Consider the following 13,399-nt stretch of genomic DNA (forward strand, 5'->3'; position numbering starts at 1 on the left):
CAACGGCCAGAGCGCATGTCGGCTCAGGGAGCCAATGGAATCAAAGCACCCTCCTCTTCCCTCTCTGCCCGCCCTTCTCTTTGCTCCCGTCCCCGCCGCAGCCAATCGGCACGCGAGCACCCAAGGGCTTGGCCAATCCGCCCGCTCGGATCGATTTCCCTGTTCCCTTCTCTTCCCGCCTCCTCTTGCGGCGCAACGAAGCTTGCTGGAGTGGAAATCCCCGAGTCGGGCCCTCCCGTGACAACGCTGTCCGCCAATCGGGAGGCGGTCGAGCCGGCTCCGCGCTTCGTGGTTGGCTCCGGGGAATGGCAGGAGGCGGTGCCGGGCGCCGAGCAGGGCAGGTGTCGCGGGCCGGGCGCCGGCAGCGGCAGCGGCTGAGGGGGCGGGGGTGCGGGGCTGCAGCTAGGAGCACCGCGGGGGGGAGGGCGCTGGGAAAGTCCCGGGGGCGGTGCCGGGCCTGTACGGGGGACGCCTGGGCAGCGCTGCGAGTCGCCGGCTGAGGATGAGGCGAAGGTGAGCGGTGCTCGAGGTCCGGGGGCAGGCGAGGGCAGCCCCTTCCCCGCTTTGCGGCAGCCCCCCGCGCTCGCGGCCTGACGCTTCCGCCGCTGCGGGATGCGCGGGGCGTCGCTAGGCCCGGTGGCGCGGGGCTGTGGGTCTGGGCTCTGCGAGGCGGAGGTGCGGCCCGGGTGGGGCGCTACTCTGCCGATGGATCCGGCACCGGAGAAGCAAGGAGGCAGATTAGTAACAAGCCCCGCCCCCCCCAGTTTGTTTGATGAGCTGCACTTGGGGAATCCGGGGGCTTCAAAGCGAAGGTATTTTGTTTTCTGCAGATAAGACGCAGCCTGTCAGCTTAGCTGGGAAGAGCTGGCAGTCTGATTGCCTTGCGTCTTAGCGTTACAGCCTTCGTCTGGTACTGCGATCAAAATGCGCTTCCTGCACAAGGGAAAAGGCGTTCTGTTGACATTTATTTACTTACCGTATTTTACGGTGTATGAGTTGATGTGGTGTAGACAGATCTCAGCCCTGTATTTCTACAAAAACCCTTATATTTTTTAAGCAGATCTGGTGTATACATTGACCCTGCCTCGCTAGGAGGGTTGGACAAGGGCGGCTGGGTGAGCTGGTGGCAGGGATGGTGTGGGAGGCACCAGAAGCCTGGCAGCTTGTGGGAGTGTTGTATCAAGTGCCTCTGAGCTGGGGCAGCACCCAGGCCGCTGGCAGCCACCCAGCTGGACTGTGGGAGAGGGAAGGACTAGGCCCCCTGCAGCTCAGGGGCTGCCCTGTCCACCAGTAGCTTGCCCCCGGGTGTGGTGGGGGGGAGGGGAGGAGACAGGCAGGCTCCACCGAAAAAGGATTGGGCCCCTTGCTGCTTCTGCCTTTAGTGGGCTCCTGTAGCCTGCACGATGCTTGGTGTGTCCTGGGAAGGGGCTGCTTAGCCCTGTGGGTGAGCATGGGGGGCGGCAGGAGGGTGGCTGGATGCACTGGTGGTGGGAACAACTGGTGGTGGGCACTGGAAACCCAGGCAGGCTCACGGGAAAATTGGATCCAGTGCCTCCGAGCTGGGGCAGGACCCGGCCCGCTGGCAGCCTGCCTGGCCAGGCCCGGTGGGCACTGCTGCCGCAGATGGAAGGACTGGGCCCCCCTGGAACTTGGGGGCTGCCCAGCCTGTCGTCAGCTTGACCCTTGGGCATGGGAGAGGTGGGCAAGACTTGATGGGCATGAGGTTTGCTCTGGGGTGTTCGACAGGGGCAGGGGGAAGGCAGGAGCCTGGCCTGGCCTCATTTGGTGCCAGGGAAGCCCCTGGACACCAGCATGCTGCCTTCCTGTGCGGCAGGGTGCCAGCACAGGGTCCAACTGAGGTATTGATGTGGTGTATAAGTTAAAGTGGAAATTTAAAGGTAAATTTTTTGGGTTTCAAACCTCAGCTTGTATGCTGTGAAATTTATATGCTGCCCTCCCTAGCAAAGGCTCAGGAGAGCTTACAGTAAGTAAACTGAGTAGCTTTACTTGCTACTCTCTTACCATGCCATGGTGGTTGTTGCCTCATCACACCCATGCCTGCAAAAGTAGCCCATGTTTACAGTGTGGTGCCTTTTCTAAACAAGGGACAAACCATTTCTTTGACAATTAATAAATATTGCTCTTTTTTTGCTTTACAGTATTCCTTAAAATAAAATACTAAGCATCTTAATGATAAATACAAGTTAAAAACACCAGACCTCCAACAGTGCATTGGTTTAAGTTAAGGGTGTTGTAAAGGTCTTAAATTTTCTAAGTGATATGGTAAATTCACATTGGCAATGGAAAGTCTGTTTTTTCAAAAGCATGGGGTTTTTTGTGTTGCAAGCATGATATTTTATACTTTTGTTGCCATTTGCTCACTCGGTTATGGCCGTCTTCACTAGACTTTTAGAAATGGTATATTAATTTGCTCTGTAACTGTTCAATACGTGGTTTTTAAATGTGGGTATCTACAAGAGACAGGTCAAACAGTGCAGCCTTTCTAACTTTTGTACTCTGAATGAAAGCAATGGATTTGTGTATATTTGTGCTGAAACCTGATAAGTGATATTAACCTTCTTGCGTAGCCTGAGTCAGACTGTTGCAGGATAGAAACAAAGTTCTCACATTTCAGAACAAACCTTTTACTTGGCCAGATGATTCTCTGTAATAGTATATGCTAGGAACTCAAGACAGGTCAGAAAAAGCTTAGGGAAGCTTCAAACTCAACCAAACTTTGGCCTAAACTTTGTAACTTTATAAATCCATAGTGCAACTTTATAGTCACATTAATCTAAATATGTTTTTCCCTCTTAACTCACAGGCCCCTTTGGGTATTAATATAGCTTAATAGATGAGCACGGAATAAGACTGGAAATGAATAGAAAGTTCTGATGTTAGTCTCATTTGACCTATTATGATGGTCTGACATGCTTGGTCATACACAGCATATGCAGTATAAGGAGATGAGAAATTATGATTAACTTTAGCATGAGTTAATTTGAATGTTGAAGGCAAACATGGTCTTGTGTCTCATGTTCTTATGGTGCTGTTTATTTTGTATTCTGTGTATATTTTAACTACTGTATCCATTATCTCATTGAAACAATGGTATGTTCAGTTGGGGATGGTCCAAACAGATTATATATACTAAAATAAAACTAAAGTTGAAGTCGCAAAAACTTGTTCCAGATCATGCTATACCCATTGTAATCTTTGATTTACCTACTAAAATAATGCCAAACAAAAATTACAGATGTGTTTTGCTCCTAATGATGACAGTTTGTTAAGGTAGCACACATAGTAGCCATTCACAGTTACCTAAATATACACTCTCTTTTACAAAGCTGGTGGTAAAGGACTGAGTACTGGGTCTCTAATGGAAAGCTACCTTCAGTACTAACTAGTAGCTGTCCCTGCACTTATAGAAAAATACTTGGTTCAATATTTAATGGTGGCATTAATTAATTATTTTTCATTTCTGTTGATTAGTCAAACTGGAGGATTGATACAATTGTGTATAGCATAATGGCACTGTCATATTATGTATAGCAGCTGCATTAAGATCTTCAGTCAAGTTCGGTACTTTTGAACATGTTGGATTATATTGTTCATAGGCTCATATTTTTATGCTGTTCATTGTTGCATACTACCAGCACTTTACCAATCGTTACACTAGCAACAAAAGAAACTCATTTAAGAGAGGTTCTTTTATTCTTTTCTAAACTTGTGCAGATTGACTAACAGGGTTTTTTCTCATGCATTGAGATTAACGTCTGTTACGTTTTAGGCATATGATATTTGGAATAACTGTGGCTTTGATCCTGCAGTGCCTGAAAGTTGCGTTTTAACTTTACACTCAGTGCATCATTACTTCATTTTCCACACTTCAAGTAGTCCAACTGAAGTAAAAGCATTCATTAGTCCTTATAGGATCAGAATGTAAGACTTGAAACTTGGTTCTAACTCTAGAAATACAGAGGCCTCTGAGCTCCAATCGTCACAATTCAGTTAAGCACTGATATGTAGGGGGAAGCAGTCATTAAACATCATTATCATGACTTTAACTTGAAAACAGGTTGACAGTCAAACTTCCAGATTTCACCTTAGTGGCATCTGAAACTGCCCAGATGCATCTCAAGGGTGCATCCCTATGAGCAGGAACGTGCATTTCCCTGGGGACAGAAAGCAGCTGCTAGTTGTCTGTGGGCACACCGCTACATGTGCTCTCTGGCAGATGGCAAATTGCTCTGGGTGGGGTAGGAAAGGCTGGAGCCAGTACCTGGGCTGGCCCCAGCAGCCTTACCTGGGGGCTTTCTATGGTTATAGTAGCCGCAATTTGGGCACGCAGATGTGTGCACTGTGCAACCTTTTCCTTTCTTTTTTTTGACACTGGGACTTCCCCGTGTCAAAAAAACCTGCCAGACTGCAAATTAGCAGTGCAGCAAATGTGCATGGTTTGCAGTGCCGTGGACAGGTTTGCAGCATTGCAAATCACACATGCGCACCCTTATTGGGTTTTTTTGGAATGGAGACAGACTTATGGATTCACTGGTGCTACCAGTTGCTGCCATGATGCAGAATGCCAATGGCATTGACACTCATATGCAGATTCAGGAAAGACTCAATAGATTCTGTGTTCAGGATCTGAATGGCTATATTATTGTCAAACAGCACCAGCAGGAGGCTTTGTTTTTTAGTGCAGAAGTATGTGAAAGCCTACTGCTTAAGGAAAGTTTTAAGTGCTTACATTTTCCCATTCATCTTTTATTGGTCTCTTACAGCAGAACTTTTTTGAGCTACAAGAAAGCTAAAAAAGTTCTTTTCTGATCTTAAAAAGCTTGAAAACTAATATGTATTCCTAATGGTCATTAATTGCTTTTGCTTCTGAATAGCTGCCCAAATTGGTCTTGGGTCGTGTGATGGGACTAGAAATAGATTTCAAGAGATTTGCCTGAACATAAGCAGGGAAAATATGTGAAGAGAGGAAAAGAAGCATAAAGAGAAGGAGGCAAATTAATAAGCAATTAGTGAAACATTCATTTGACATGTAATCTGCTCGATGGTGGTTCTGTCCACATGATTTTAAGTGTTAACTTTTAAACTCCAGAATATAGGAGGTAACACATGAAGTATATTTCTATATTCCATTCTGATAATCCATTTTATCCAGCTGGATAGTAAAGTTGATGTGTTCTAAATAGAACACTTTAAAAAGCAAGATGATACACTGAATGAACAGTAATATTTTCTCTTAAATATTTTTAAATAAGATAAATAGTATGTTTTGGATATATGGTCCCATATAGGTTGTACTTCTAAAGTAATTCTAGTGTTCCTTATTATTACAATAAATTATTTTGTTATTAAAATTGATGTTGCTATTCCTATTGTGTCTTCAAAGTCCATCTGCTTGACAGTCATGTAATAGCATGTAATAAAATTGTTTAATCTACAGAGGAAGCATGTAATGTGTGTTATATGACACAGGTGTTTGACTGTTTCTGATTCAGAAAAAGTATTTAAATTCTATCCTCACTTCAGAGAGAACCTTTTCAAAATGTGCCTGTAATTTTGGGCTCTTTTCTTCAGTTTGATTAGAATTAAAGTTACTGCTGCTGCTTTTTTTTTTTACTTGTATGTGATTGTTGCGTTCTATAGCTCCCTGATTCAAAGCACTGGAGAAAAATAAACCAAAAATAACTGAATTATAAATGTAACCAAAATGTACAGACATTTGTTTGTTGTAAGCATTGTCAAGCTACTTTTTGTTGCTTGGGGGAAAATGAAGAATTTGTGCATTTTTAAATGCACTCTGTTTTGCTTAACTTCTAACAGTTGCTCTCAAACTTTTATTATCTTTTTTCCATTTTATTCTAGGATTTTTGTTATGAATGTAACTCTTTGCCGCATGGACACAGAATTATTGTATAAAGTCTGGACCCTCTAGCAGAACTTTTTTTAACCAATACTGTGAGAATGTCAGTCACTCCTCTTTCTTGAATATAACTGCCCACTTATAACCATTTTAATCACAATGAGTTCAGGCTTATGGAGTCAAGAAAAGGCGAGTTCATCCTATTGGGAAGAGCGGATCTTTTATTTGCTTCTCCAAGAATGCAGTGTCATAGACAAGCAAACTCAAAAGCTTTTGAAAGTACCTAAGGGTAGCATAGGCCAGTTTTTTCAAGATCGCTCTTCAGTGGGACACAGCAGAAATATCCCTTCTAAAGGCAAAAAAATACAGATTGGACTAAAGATTCTGGAACAGCCACATGCGGTCCTATTTGTGGATGAGAAAGATGTGGTAGAAATAAAAGAAAAATTAGCTGAATTGCTTTTGGCCATTACCAACTGTGAAGAAAGATACAGTTTGTTTAAAAGCAAAAGTAGATTAAGTAAAGGCATCCATATAGATGTTGGGTCACCTGTAAGAGTACAGCTGAGATCTGGAGAAGATAAATTTCCTGGAGTTGTTCGCTTCAGAGGACCACTGTTACAAGAAAGATCATTATCAGGGATATATTTTGGAGTGGAACTGCTGGTAAGTTTCTTGTATACTTGGCATGTTAGATGAGACAAACTTATTTCAGTTTTATAAAATGTAGAAGTGCACTTCTTGAATAGTTAAGTGATGACAGGGCATCCAGAACACAGCTTATAACTTTATTTGGTTAATCTCTTCACAAAAAAATTGCCTTTATTAAATAATCTTAAACAAGCTAATATCACCGCACTTTGGACTTGACTCCACATGACAAAGTCTGGGAACTGAGGCTCTGAAGGTGTGAAATCCAAAGGTCTGGGGCCCACAGGAAGTATGTTGCTTTTTGTTTTTCCTCCATAAGAAGAGTGCTACAGCTTGAGTTACCTTACGACAGCTGTGGTGAGCCAGTATTTTTATTGGGAAGATGCAGTCTCAGTTAAGTAAATACGAGTTTACTTAGGTCTGTATGTGTTTAAAATTAACATCCTATATTCTCCTTGAAAGCTAATTGGCAGCCAGTGCTTATTGCAGAGTTTTGATGTTGCATGCTTCTAAAAAGATGTTCTTTTAGAAGATGCTCTGATATTTACATTATGGCCTGAAGAAGAATATGTGGCAATAAATTTTGATCTGAGAGTGGTAGGAAAATCTACACACTTATAAAAAAATGTATGTTTTTGAAGAGGTGCAAATGGCAATTACTTCTGTCCATAGGTCCTGTTTGGTCTAGCTGCAACCTCATCAGTTATGAATTTGTTAATGACCGACAGATGTACATTATCAATTTTAGGGGCCAGATATCTTTGCTATAACTTCTGGTTGTTTTTATCAGCTTACTGATATTACCTTGTTTGACCTGAGCACTAGCCAAGTCATTCTTACTCATACCCCAGCCTTTACCACCATCTTTAAAAGAAGAAAAAAAGTTGTTGTATTCTAAAGTGATTTTGAGGGGAAGTAAAGGTAGTCCAGTTGCAGTTTCTCAAGTAGTGATGTGTTCAGTCTCTGCATCTGTGGGCCCCCACCACCTTTTTCCTCTCCTTTTTTTTTTTTTTGTTTCTCTATAAGAGTGTTACCTTTTTATATCAATAGAATGAAACGTTCAGCATTTCAGCAGGATAATTTGTCTTATATCAACACTTAACTTCTTCATTTAAGAGCCTTGTAGCCTTGTGTGGAGAAAAAGATAGGAACTGTACTTCTGGAATGTTAAAATTTGAATACCAGCAAGGATATGTTTGCATGTTTAGTAAACAAGGCCCTGCTTAAGGTGCTTCAGCACATATAGGTATCTATAAGCATATATGGAGTCATGGAACTGATATAAAATGACACCAGGTATTTATGGTAGCACACTTGTTAAAGTACCTTGCTGAATTGACAGTAGAGGCATTACCAATTTATTGCAGTTCTTTCAAAATGGTACCTTTTGTTTAGTCCTTTTTGGAGGATGGTTGATATTTTTTATTTCTCCCTCCAAAATCCAGGAAGAAGGTCGTGGTCAAGGCTTTACTGATGGGCAGTACCAAGGCAAGCAGCTTTTCAGATGTGATGAAGACTCTGGTGTTTTTGTTGCTTTGGACAAACTAGAATTGGTGGAAGATGATGACAATGAACTGGAGAATGACTATGCAGCTCCAGTTGACACAATGCAGGTAGAACTTCCTCCTCTAGAGATCAACTCCAGGGTTTCTCTGAAGATAGGAGAAAGTATAGAGTATGGGACAGTTATATTCTGTGATGTCTTACCAGGAAACGAAAGTTTAGGATACGTTGTTGGAGTGGACATGGTAAGAAATTAATCCAACTTCAATTACTTTTGCATGTGTGTTTTAAATAGTAAATTACATGCAATATAGAAGAAAAAAGCAGTGACCTACAAGCTACTTCAGTGGAGGCTAATGACGTAAGTGGGGAAATCAGCACCAACATGTAAAGATGCCACTTAGTGGCTGTTTTTAGTATCAGGTAACAATATATTACTTGACTTTAAACAGGTCAGGCAAACAATCTGGGTTCTTTAAGGAGCCTCCACTGAGCTACTTGCCATGCTAGATATCATTTTCAATATTATTAAGCTACCAGTTTGGTTTATGAGGATATGCTTGTTTGTTTTCAGGGAACTACAATAGAATCTTGCGTTTCTGATTTGTTCTTTTTCATTTTGCATACAACGTTTTTATGTAGTTGTGTTTGTGCTATATATTTTAGAGACTTGCTGAGGTTTTGAAGTATGAAATTTGTCATGTCTGCTTTGTTTGTTAGTGACTTTTAAAATAAACAGTTTCTGAGATTTTGAGAGACTATTTTGTGATCTGCTTCTTTTGTGGACTGTAGTAGCAGTAAGAATAGCTACAGTGCTTGTCTTTAATTGCTTTAGTTGTATAGAATAAATTTAGTAGATAACACATTTATTGAAGCAGGGACTATTTGCCAGGAAGAAGCAGCTTATTTTTTTTGTCATTGCTAAGAATATATTTAAAACTAATATTTTAGTGTGTGTTTTTTTTTCTTCTTTTTTAACACACATTGTTCATGTGAGTAAAAAAAAAAATTAAAAATATTATGGTAATTTATTGTATATAACTGCATCAGCTCTATCTGGTATTTTTGTATCAAAGACCAGTGTTAATAGAATCACATTGCATATTGTACTATTTTAACAGGCCTAAGTTTTATATTAAAATATAAACCCTTTTTCTTTCTATTATTATTTTTTAATGTGAGAGAGACTGAAAATCCTGAATCATCTACAAAGTTCAGGATATATAATGCTGTAGCTAAGCAAGTATTTGTCAAACCTTGTAGTTTTCTGCTTTTGCCACAAAGGTAAAACCTGTATCTAAGCCCATGGATAAGTCTTTAAAAGCTCTGCAACACTCCCCTTGGACAGTACTTTGAAATCCTCATTTTTTTTCGATTTTTAGGATAATCCTATTGGAAACTGGGATGGAAGATACAATGGCATACAGTTGTGCAGTTTTGCAAGTGTTGAAAGTACACTTCTCTTGCATATCAATGATGTTATTCCAGGTATGTTTAGTATTATTCATGTACATTTGCTTAGTTAACATTTTTCAAAGCCTTGCAAGTGCATTTAAAACATAGGAATATATCCCACTGATTTAGCTTTCTTGGCCTCTGCAACTCCTTTCATTTGGTCCTTTTATCTGAAAACTTGCCACAGTGGTGTAATCCTTCCTGTATAGCTTCTGATTATTCACCTGTTGGTTTCTTTGAGCAATTCTGAATACTTTGATTAGAAACCTGTTCTCCTGCATGTGAAACCTAAGCCATTCTATAGAATAAAGAAGTAACAACCTATGACTTAACACTGCGCAGAGTGAACAGAAAATAATCATAGGCACCATTTTTGAGAAACTGTTATTATGTTAATAGTTTCAAATAACAAACTAACATCTAGTAATAGCAGTCCTTTTGTGCACAAGGGCTCGTTTTTCAAATAATTTGTGAATTGTAGCTGCGGTTTAACTGCAGTGTGTTTAATGAAGGCACAGAAATTTCCCAAAAGAATATGTAATTTCCCCCTCCCTCAGCTGATAATTGTCCTTTTTTAAAAACTTTATTAAAAATGCTTATTTTTATTTCCATTCCCCAGGAATTTGGGGCTGCAATATTACAGCTGCAGCCTGTACCACTTCTTTCTAATTTAGTGACTGACTTTTTCCTTGAGTACATTCAAGCTCAGATGTGTCATGAAGTGGTACATATACATAATGGCACTTATGGAAGCATTATGTACATGTGCTACTCTGTTTGTTTAGTCAAGCCACATAGTGTGTTAGATTCTTTTTTTTTTCTTGTTGCTTTTTCTCCAGAGAATAGTTCTTAACTCCCATGTATTTATTGCAGTTATATCAGTAAAAAATCATAAACATTCAAAGTAGCTTGTCTGACTTCTTTCCCAGCTACATAGTTGGTCCAGTAAAAGATATTCCCAAACAGACCTTGTGTCTTGTTGTTCCCTGAATCATCATGGCTACAACAAAACTATGGCTCTTTCAAAAGAGCAAGCATTTTTCATTGGTGACCTTTAAAATTCAGCTACAAAAGGACAAATATTTATTGGAGGAGCGAGACTCTGCAAATGTTTTTTCTACTTTAAAACAAATGTAGACTTCAAAAATAAAGCAGTAGGTGATAAGTCACTTTAAATGTATTAAACTGAACTGAGTTTACCAGTTAGTTACCAAACTGTTTTTTGTTTTTGTCAGTTTTCTGAAATGCTGTGTAAGGTCCCTGTTCTGTAAGATGTTTGGGCATATGCATACTTTTCTAGTGTGTATTTTAGTGAAGTTACGCACTTGTGTGAAGTTATGCAACTGCTTAAACAGATCACTGAACTTTAGGTCTACAGGCTTAAAAGGACTATTAAAATACAATTATTGTTAACTTAGTCATAGTAAATTCTAAGATCTTATAAGTCGATACATGCTTTATCATGTTTAAATGGTAAATATTCCTATTTAAAAAAATCTGTTGAAGGAATATTTCTCTGGATGGTTGAGTAGAGATAATCTCATGTCCTCCAACCAAAGTAACTGAAGTGTGGTAATAGTATTACTCCTAAGGGGTTACACTGTAAAAATGTAATTGAACTGCCATACTTATTCAGAAACATGGGAATTTTTTTCCATTTGAACTCTTTAAAGTAGATCTAGCATGCCCTGAATCTTCTGATGTTGTGCTGAAGAAATGGCAATTTTCTGCTTGCATGGGAACTTGCTATTTTCAACGATGAGCTGAATTTAGTCCTATTTTGCACAAAATGGGGGAGGGGAAGGGAAATATGGTTGTATTTATTTACGTAACATTTAATATAGGCACTTTCTATTATTGTCCTTTTCTTTTAGATCCTCTTAATTTTTGTCAGCTCTTTCCAATATAGTAGGGGAAAACCATATGATATGTAGTCAGGGAGGAAAAGATTCTTTGTTTCTTTGTAGCCAATAAGTGTTCTGTTATTATGACCAATAAACTAAGTATGGCAAATAAAAACAAAACATGGTCTAATAAATATCATTAGATGTGCTTGGGTATAAGTAATTTTAATATATGTCTATCTGAAATCCTCTATTTTCAGTATTGGCCACCTCTATGGTTTCTTATCTGCAGTGTTCATCTTAGGCTTTTTTTTAGCAGCAGACTGTCTTAAAATCTTCCATTCATGATCTAAATATATGGAAAAAACTGAAACTGATTTTGCAAATTGCTACCAAGTGCATACAATAAACAAAGAGTTTAGAGAGCTTTGTTTCATTTTCACTTGTAGATATAACTTTGTAGAACTGCTTTTTAAAAAAAAGAAACATTAGGGTTTTGTTAAATGCCCATTGTGATACTTTAACTGGAGGCATTTTAGTCCATGAAAGAAATGAAACTCCAAAAGTGAGAATAGGAGAGAATAAGCTCTCTCTCTCTTTTGGTAGCATCCAAGGGCCTAATTAGGTTTGGAAAACCACTGTTCACTTCCTTCCACAAGCATGTAAGACTAGGTTCTTAAGAACATCTTTGTGTTTTCTGTTAAAATAAATCCATGTTGTCTTTGGTTTAAAAACAACTTTGCAGCTGTGTATTAGGAGAGCTTCCTTCATTGGGAAGCACAAATACTGAATAATCCAGTATTTTGTTGCGTGAAGGTCAGAACATTCTGTTTTCTACTGAATAATGCTCCTTGTGCAAGGGCTAACATATTTGAAGTTAAAATTGCAAATCTGGGTACTCAAGTTCAGTTTATTGACATTATACTTGGATAACAACTGAAATCAGCTTTGTTTTTCACCCTCTACTTCCAAATAATTGCGAGGGAGCTATATGTACCTGTAGGTGTATTATTTATTTGTAAAAAAAAACAAAAAAACTGGGTTACCTTTTTAATAGTCTAACCTTGAGAACCCAGGCTTGAAAAGTTTTTTGGCCTTAGTTTCCTGAAAGTGAGACGAGACCTTTTTTTTTTTTTTTTTTTGCTTTATAAAGTGATATTTTGAAGGCTTTGTTTTATTTGGCCATATATGTTCTTTACTGCAAGAAAACCAAACTTCTGTGTACTGTATTCTAGAGACGATACCACAAGACAGAAGACCTCCTAAACTTGCCTTTACCTCAAGAGGTGGTGGTGATAAAAGCTTATTTAATCATAGTAAGCCCAAAATTACAGGTACTTTTTAAGAGTAATTATGATTGTGTTCAAAATCTTTTCAACAAATGTTGCTGACTTCATAAAACTTCAAATGCAAAGCGGGGTTCCATGGGAGTTCTCTCTGGATTCTAGGGACTTCTGGCACAGAACCGGGTTGGGTAGGGATAATAGCTGTCTTTTGCAAGAATAATTTGTTTTATGAAACAAAAACAACATATGGTGACTTTCTGCATGTCCAAATAAATCTGCTTTGTTTTCTAGGATCTGCCTCTGAGCCTGGAAATAGAAGCAGATCTGAAGTTTTCTACACGTTAAATGGCTCTTCAGTTGATTCTCCACCACAGTCTAAATCAAAAAACCCATGGTATATTGATGAAGGTAATGTGGTACCTTTTGTACCCCCTTTGTGTTAATATGTCTGTGTTTAAGTGTGTTTATTAAATGTGGCATACTGGAAAGGTGAATTTGAATTACAGTAAGTTTATTTTTCAAATGTTTTTGGGACAAACTTATCTGTTTTTATGCAGAATATTTGTTGACAGGTCCTCAGATGTATGCTTAATGTTAACCGAAAACCTTAGCGTTTCAGTCCTGCTTGGAATAGATGAGTCCTTAAATACATTGTATGTAGCCCTTGTTGGGTATGTATAACACAGGAAATAATCTCAGATGCTCATTACTGAGTGAGAGAGAATTATTTTATGAAGATACCCAGCTGATCACCTTCACCATCTGCCGTAAAGCTGGCAAGT

At 39.5% G+C, this 13,399-nt stretch overlaps 1 protein-coding gene across 3 annotated transcripts in view; it reads left to right on the forward strand.

The window, feature by feature from the left end:
• The first annotated feature begins 429 nt into the window (after positions 1-429).
• Positions 430-13,399, forward strand: part of CYLD (CYLD lysine 63 deubiquitinase) — a 33,547-nt gene continuing 20,577 nt past the window's right edge. The window contains exons 1-6 of one of the 3 annotated variants that reach the window (XM_019505696.1): positions 430-513; positions 5,881-6,544; positions 7,975-8,277; positions 9,415-9,520; positions 12,567-12,665; positions 12,909-13,025. In XM_019505696.1, the coding sequence (XP_019361241.1) occupies positions 6,038-6,544; positions 7,975-8,277; positions 9,415-9,520; positions 12,567-12,665; positions 12,909-13,025 (1,132 nt within the window). In that variant the 5' untranslated portion in view covers positions 430-513; positions 5,881-6,037. The remainder of the gene's footprint in view (positions 514-5,880; positions 6,545-7,974; positions 8,278-9,414; positions 9,521-12,566; positions 12,666-12,908; positions 13,026-13,399) is intronic. The other 2 variants (XM_019505697.1, XM_019505698.1) reach the window with 2 other exon arrangements.

This window comes from Gavialis gangeticus, unplaced genomic scaffold (genome assembly GCF_001723915.1).
Source record: "Gavialis gangeticus isolate Ggan-Ray unplaced genomic scaffold, GavGan_comp1, whole genome shotgun sequence".
NCBI lineage: Eukaryota > Metazoa > Chordata > Crocodylia > Gavialidae > Gavialis > Gavialis gangeticus.